The 7,951-nt window shown below is 39.7% G+C and overlaps 1 protein-coding gene across 1 annotated transcript; it reads left to right on the top strand.

Annotated features, from left to right (window-relative positions):
* The first annotated feature begins 818 nt into the window (after nt 1–818).
* LOC120459965 (tubulin beta-4B chain) lies at nt 819–6,044 on the top strand. Its single transcript, XM_039647522.2, has 4 exons — nt 819–1,003; nt 2,054–2,162; nt 2,343–2,453; nt 4,541–6,044. The coding sequence occupies exons 1-4, from the start codon at nt 947–949 to the stop codon at nt 5,596–5,598; spliced, it is 1,335 nt and encodes a 444-aa protein (XP_039503456.1). The 5' UTR covers nt 819–946; the 3' UTR covers nt 5,599–6,044.
* The last annotated feature ends 1,907 nt before the right edge of the window (nt 6,045–7,951 follow it).

The following is a 7,951-nucleotide window of genomic DNA, read 5'->3' on the forward strand; positions in this document are numbered from 1 at the left end:
GTCAATCAGTTTGCCGTCTTTGATATTGGTGATACTTGTCTCTCATGAGTGACGGGGTTTTTAGATTGATAAAGGACCAGATTTTTGATTTGTAGTTGCCCAGCATATATTCAAGAAATCACAACCAAGTGGCATAGGCCTAAATTGTACTATAAGAATAGGAAACCCAAAACAAACCTTTGGGAGGTGATGGCTCAAAGGCTTTTGTAAATTATATTTGTAATAATCTGAAATCAGAGCACAATTGAATGATTCAATCAGAATCAAAACTGATTATGGGATTATAGCATATGCTACAAGCACGAGTTTTGATGGTGCAAAGTTCTGCAGTTTGTTCTACTTCATGAAATTAGTTCTGTCCGATGTTTAAGTGCTACACAAAATTAATTGCATTATTATTGGATTATTGTACAATTTGAATGACACATTATTTTATTTATTTATTTATTGCATTTTTTTCACTTATAATGTGCACTTTTTAATATAAATTGACTTATTCTTACTATTACTGACATTGAAAATTGTTTTTCCAATGATTAAGTAGCCTAATTTGTTAAATCCTTGATTCATTGCCGTTTAGACAAAGACATATAGTCATATTTGCTAATGCATTTGCCCTGTTTATCTGTTTCGCTTGTTTATTTCCATTCTTGTCATCATTATTTTGTAAAGAATCAACCTTGAATGACATGGCAATAAAATGCTATCGCATTGTTTTTGGCAGTTAATGATTTGGGCGGGTTTTTGTATAGTGGGCGGGCTTTGTTGAGATTTAAGGGTGGATATATTCGACCCAATCTGGCAACACGGACTGCCGGTTGGATTCAGGCTGACGGGAGCGCGCACTACGCACTAGTCTGAGTGAGACATAATCCGAAGAGGGCGTGAGAACGGGCCATCGAGATTCAACAGATTTACACATTATTTTCACATCTTTCAAGTCAACATGCGTGAAATAGTGCATCTTCAGGCGGGCCAGTGCGGGAATCAGATCGGAGCGAAGGTACAACACGAAAAAATAATCATTTTCATTCACTTCTATGTTTTATAGGCCCTTTCATATCTTCAAAATATAATGATTTGCGCTGCTACTAATCAATCGTTTCATTTACAGTCTTTGTTGCAGTTTTCTAAAGGTTACGGAAGTCGATGGCTTTTATTGTCTGCAATAAAAGCCATCGATGCGTTTTTCGTTGTGTCGTATTTGTTTGGTGCGTATGTCTCGCCGGGTGCGCGAGAGGGGTGTGGCGGCTGGTTCGCGCTTTAACTCGCCTCACAATCGTCATCCAAAACATTACACGATTAATAAGCATTTTAATTATAACGACATGTTTGATAGAACATATCCGTGTCTTTTTTCCGTCGTGTTTTCTTTCAATGCAGTAACGTAACATTTCAATGGCGTAGTAGGCGATGCTAGACGTCTGGCAATGTTCACGGCGGAGGGGGATGGGGATGCTCTTCGTTCTTGTTTTTCTGTAAAATTAGCCCATTTCTGTCAAATTAGCTCTAAATGCGATATTAAAGAGTGCAGGCTATACTCAGGATATTTATTAGTGTCATTTTTTTATAGTCATATTTCAAAACGTTGACCACAATGGGGCGTTTTCTCTCGTATTGCTCAATAATGAAACGTTACAGTCAACTCAACAGAGGAACTATACAGTACAACAATTATGTAACGAAACAATGAATGAACAAATATTTAAAAGATAATGTTCAATCTTATAAACCCATTGATTTGGCCAGCAAATATCATAATCAATTCTATGCATTTGTAACAGTTTAGTCAGTCATATACTGCCTCATATCCTAATGTAGTGTGGTTCTAGTGTTCACAACAGATATTGCAAAAAAAATTATACTGGACAAATATTATATTGCATATATTCAAGAGGATGTGTATAACCGACATGCTGTATAAATCATGCATTTATTTAACTTTTGACTTGATACCTCATGCGATGTCATTTTTAAGACCACTTCCCAGTGGGACCATTATCCCTGGGCTTCAGTAATTCTTCATGGCTTCCATTTTTTTTATTTGGCTCAGTTCTGGGAGGTGATCAGTGACGAACACGGCATTGACCCCACCGGCAGCTATCATGGAGACAGTGACCTGCAGCTAGACCGCATCAGTGTTTACTACAACGAAGCCTCTGGTAAGCACATGTCAAATGTCTGATTCCTAGATTGACCCATTTAAGGGCCCTTGAATATCACAGAACACTCCCATCTTAATACTAAATGTTTTATTTTATTACAATTAACCATTTCTTCTTCTTCTTACAAACAACTTGTGTCCTTATTGAGGTGCATTCTTTGGTTGTCTGTTTTCTCAGGGGGAAAGTATGTCCCTCGTGCCATCCTTGTGGATCTCGAGCCGGGAACCATGGACTCGGTTCGCTCCGGGCCTTTTGGGCAGATATTCAGACCTGACAACTTTGTTTTTGGTATGTAAACACCCTACGCTCTTATGTCTTTGCATGCAAACATCTTGAACATTCTGCACAAGAAAGAATATCATACAGATTTGGAACAACACACAAAAATCACATACTACTAATGGCCTTGTAAACGATAATGTTTATTTTTATATGTATTTGATTAATTTGAGTTTCTTATTTCTATTATAGTTTATACATTTCTATTGTATTATGCTAATTAGTGCCTACTAACAGGCTAATTTAACATTAGAATGAAGATACTACAAAATTACCCGTTTATAGCATTTTCTCCACTGCTCCTACCGGTATGGATTTCACTAGCATGATTGAATTTAGGCTTTTATTCACATATTTCAACATTGATAAACTCAGCAGTTCTGGTAAACAGAAGATCAAGCATGTTTGCTTCACGTGCATTCTCACGTGTTGCGCATCACATTTGAGATTCTGAAAGAACCAATGAAATTAATTCTTGTGTTGCGCATCACATTTGAGTTCATCAAGAACCAATGAGGTTCATTCTCGCGTGTTGCGCATCTTGTTTGAGTTCAGCAAGAACCAATGAGGTTCATTCCCCAGTGTTGCGTATCACGTTTGAGATCAGTAAGAACCAATAAGGTTCATTCTTGCGTGTCGCGCATCACGTTTGATTTCAGCAAGAACCAATGAGGTTCATTCTTGCGTGTCGCGCATCATGTTTGATTTCAGCAAGAACCAATGAGGTTCATTCTCGCGTGTTGCACATCACGTTTGAGTTCAGCAAGAACCAATGAGGTTCATTCTTGCGTGTCGCGCATCACGTTTGAGTTCAGCAAGAACCAATGAGGTTCATTCTTGCGTGTCGCGCATCACGTTTGATTTCAGCAAGAACCAATGAGGTTCATTCTCTCGTGTCGCGCATCACGTTTGAGTTCAGCAAGAACCAATGAGGTTCATTCTCTCGTGTCACGCATTACGTTTGAGTTCAGCAAGAACCAATGAGGTTCATTCTTGCGTGTCGCGCATCACGTTTGATTTCAGCAAGAACCAATGAGGTTCATTCTCGCGTAATATGCATCACGTTTGGAACCAATGAGGTTCATTCTCGCATGTTACGAACCAATGAGGTTCATTCCCCAGTGTTGCGCATCACGTTTGACCAATGAGGTTCATTCTCGCGTAATACGCATCACTTTTGAGATCAGCAAGAACCATTGAGGTTCATTTTCGGGTTACGCATCACTTTTTAGTTAAGTAAGAACTTGTAAGGTTAATTCTCGCGTGTCACGCATCACGTTTGAGTTCGGCAAGAACCAATGAGGTTCTTTCTTGTGTTACATATCATGATTGAGCTTTAGCAAGAACCAATGAGGTTCATTGTCACTTGTTACGCATCACGTTTGAGTTCAGCAAGAACCAATGAGGTTCATTCTCGTGTTACGCATCACGTTTGAGTTCAGCAAGAACCAATGAGGTTCATTCTCGCGTTACGCATCACGTTTGAGTTCAGCAAGAACCATTGAGGTTCATTTTCGGGTTACGCATCACTTTTTAGTTAAGTAAGAACTTGTAAGGTTAATTCTCGCGTGTCACGCATCACGTTTGAGTTCGGCAAGAACCAATGAGGTTCTTTCTTGTGTTACATATCATGATTGAGCTTTAGCAAGAACCAATGAGGTTCATTCTCGCGTTACGCATCACGTTTGAGTTCAGCAAGAACCAATGAGGTTCATTCTCGCGTGTTGCGCATCACGTTTGAGCTTCTGAAAAAAACAATGGGATCTATTCTCGTTGCGCATCCCGATTGAGTTTCAGGAAGTATGAGGTTCATTCTCATGTGTTCCGCATTACGTTTGAGCTTCTGCAAGAGGTGTGTTTTTCACACTTCAAGCCGCTTCGTTTGAGCTTCTGTTTATGTTCGCTGATCAATATCTACATGTGAATAAAAGCATCTTCAATCTGTGCATCATATAAAATTAATAAAAGGCTAATAGGTTTGGAATAGCATAAGGGTGTGTAAAAGTAGACCGAATTGTCATTTTTAGGTGAACTAACAATTTAACAACTTTGCATCTCAAAACGCTAATGGATTTTGTGTCCTGCTCGTACTGTAGGTCAGAGCGGAGCGGGTAATAACTGGGCTAAGGGTCATTACACGGAGGGCGCCGAACTGGTGGACTCGGTGATGGACGTGGTTCGCAAGGAAGCTGAGAGCTGCGACTGCCTGCAGGGTTTCCAGCTCACACACTCGCTCGGAGGAGGAACCGGCTCCGGCATGGGAACGCTTCTCATCAGCAAGATCCGCGAGGAGTATCCCGACCGCATCATGAACACCTTCAGCGTGGTGCCGTCTCCCAAAGTGTCGGACACAGTCGTGGAGCCCTACAACGCCACGCTGTCCGTCCACCAGCTGGTTGAGAACACAGACGAGACCTATTGTATCGACAACGAAGCGTTGTACGACATCTGCTTCCGCACGCTTAAACTTACCACGCCCACGTACGGCGATCTTAACCACCTCGTCTCGGCCACAATGAGCGGCGTCACCACCTGCCTGAGGTTCCCCGGACAGTTGAACGCCGATCTTCGTAAACTGGCGGTCAACATGGTGCCCTTCCCCCGCCTCCACTTCTTCATGCCCGGCTTCGCTCCGCTCACCAGCAGGGGGAGCCAGCAGTACCGCGCGCTCTCCGTTCCCGAGCTCACCCAGCAGATGTTCGACGCCAAGAACATGATGGCAGCGTGCGACCCGCGCCACGGACGCTACCTAACCGTGGCCGTCGTTTTCCGCGGACGCATGTCCATGAAGGAGGTAGACGAGCAGATGCTGAACATCCAGAACAAGAACAGCAGCTACTTTGTGGAGTGGATCCCAAACAATGTGAAGACGGCGGTTTGCGACATCCCGCCACGCGGGCTCAAGATGTCGGGAACCTTCATCGGTAACAGCACTGCCATCCAGGAGCTGTTTAAGCGCATTTCCGAGCAGTTCACTGCCATGTTTCGCCGCAAGGCTTTCCTGCACTGGTACACCGGCGAGGGAATGGACGAGATGGAGTTCACAGAGGCCGAGAGCAACATGAACGACCTGGTGTCCGAGTACCAGCAGTACCAGGAAGCCACTGCCGAGGAGGGAGAGTTCGAGGAGGAGGGTGAAGAAGAGGCCGCCTGATCGCCATCTTGTCCGCCAAGTCAAGTCTCATCACCTTTATTTATATTATTTATATAGCGCTTTATCCAATACGGTTCGTTTTCAAAGCAGCTTTATAGTAATAAACGGTAAATAAAATGATGCATTCCGGCTGTTGTTCAGCTCAGATGAGTCGGTTCGGTGTTGATTCAGTTTCGTTTTAAAGATCATCAATTATGAAATTAGTTAAATTCATCTTTTAAGCAGTTCTGCAAACAAAATTGAAAATTCATCGTCCAGCTCTGCGTTAGTCCAGTCGGATATCCAATAATGTTGAGTATTAAATGTCTCGGTCCAGTTTTGTTAAGCAAAGGAAATCCACTCAAATTCTTGTGTGATTCTAACTCTTCTGTGATTCTAGCCCTTTCCTCATTTTGTTAAAATGACCATGGATTCACTGAATAAAGACATGACAAAACTGAAACAAATTGTGCTGTGTGACTTAACAGAACAAATGTTCTTGAAATAAATGTACCAATGTCATTATGATTTTATTAGTAGGTAAATTAGTTTTATTTAATTCCCCCAGAATTTGTAAAGAGGCGGTTCACAATCATCAAATGTTAAAAGCTTTCCTTAATTTGGTATGAGTAAAAAATGATTGCATTTCAATAATTTATCATAATGTTATTCTATTGTACATGTCCTTGAGGCACTTCACTGCATTTGGACTTAGAAAATATTGAAAATGTGCACAGTGTCTATATTTTTTGACAATATTGTATTTATTTGTTATTTTCTAAAAAAAAAAAAAAAATCCAAGATATTTTATAAATAACAGACTATAAAGTTATGTCCCTCAGGCTAAACTCAACCTCTGTCATGCCAATAATTTAGGCTCCATCAACATGTGACGTTTACCAGAAATGACATCATTCAGCTCTTGGCACTGGCACAAAAGATGGTAAGTCATTTAATATTTTTTAGGTGTATTATAGGAAGGGTACTGTCGAGTTTAAAAAGTCAACCGCATTTTTCAAAATGTTATTTTAATCCATAAGTCATATGCCATGTATGATCAATGATCTCTCCTAAACTACATGAGGAGCAGTGGGCGGCCATTTTGAGCCAAAAAAAAAAAAAAAAAAGCCTGTATATTATGCTATCTGTATATTTCTCATTGTTTCAGGGTTGGGTTTTTTCACTAATTTGTAAATATTTTGATAATATATATATTTTTTTTTTAAAAGGTCATGGTCCCAGTACAGATATTCTGACATGACAACTCTAATAACTAATTTTGTTATAAATAGAATACAATATAGGTACAATAGGGTAGAATATGAGAGAGAATAAATTAAAAATAAAATTGAAGGCAGTGTCTCCCTTTAAACCAGTTACAGACTTCTACCTCAATCACGGAGTTCTCAACTTGCCAATTATTTTAGGGAAAAAATAGGGAAGAAGATTAAAAATGAAGGCATTCCTTACTGGTCATCACCTGATGTTAAAGGCCATAGTGGTTTAGTTAAACATCTTATGTTTCTTTTTTACAAAAACACAGTTTGTCTATTTTTAACTATAGAGTCCCATCAAAATGAGAACATTATCATAAATGTTTTGTAGTTTTTCCAATTGTTATGAGGGACACATGAGCAAAAACGTTTTGTCCAAAATAATTCTAAAACCTTTTTCAAACCAATTGGAATTGGTCCATATTACGGGGTTGAGAATGAAAATAAGTATAAAAAAATGTAAAAAAAAAAAAAAATTAAAAGGTCAAATGCCAGAGGCGGGAAAATATCATTTGTTGCAGGTTTGAAATGTGCGAATTTTAATTTTAAGCGCGATCAGTTAACGGTCAAAGAGTGCGAGCTGAGGTAAGAAGCGGCTAAACATTTAATATTTAACTGTTCGCGACAGAAATGTTAAATGACAGAAAGTTAATTGATAGAAAGTTCTGCTGTATGAGTAAAAGTAGCTATACGACTTATTTTTGGTCAAATGTAGCCGTTTTACATTGGAAACAGCCTATCATTCACCTAATTCATTTGTAATTGAAAGACGAGACAAGATGGCGTTAAAAGACCTATTTCAGCATATTAGATTAGATTTAATGATTTCTGGTTTCCACAAAAAACACATGGAAGGCTATTGTAAAAAAAAAAAATCGCAATCACAAGGAATTGAGTCGCAACTAGCTAAACATAAATAAAGTCACTATTAGGAATATTACGGTTTCACTTTATTTTACAATAACTTACGTGCACCTACAGCGTACTTACCTGAGAAAGCTAGGCTACTGCTAAACTACACGGGTTAAGGTTAGGTTCGGGCCCGGTACATTAACCAGTTATTGCAATCATAGCCAGTTCTTTACGGTTTCCAAAAGCGA

The sequence above is a fragment of the Pimephales promelas genome, chromosome 6, assembly GCF_988280905.1.
Source record: "Pimephales promelas chromosome 6, fPimPro1.hap1.1, whole genome shotgun sequence".
NCBI lineage: Eukaryota > Metazoa > Chordata > Actinopteri > Cypriniformes > Leuciscidae > Pimephales > Pimephales promelas.

What these genes read in the sequence shown, in the direction of transcription:
- LOC120459965 (XM_039647522.2), top strand. Translation starts at nt 947, where the DNA reads ATGCGTGAAATAGTGCATCTTCAGGCGGGCCAGTGCGGGAATCAGATC. An exon ending in GGAATCAGATCGGAGCGAAG is followed by an intron (nt 1,004 to 2,053) that starts GTACAACACGAA and finishes TATTTGGCTCAG; the next exon opens with TTCTGGGAGGTGATCAGTGA. An exon ending in TTACTACAACGAAGCCTCTG is followed by an intron (nt 2,163 to 2,342) that starts GTAAGCACATGT and finishes CTGTTTTCTCAG; the next exon opens with GGGGAAAGTATGTCCCTCGT.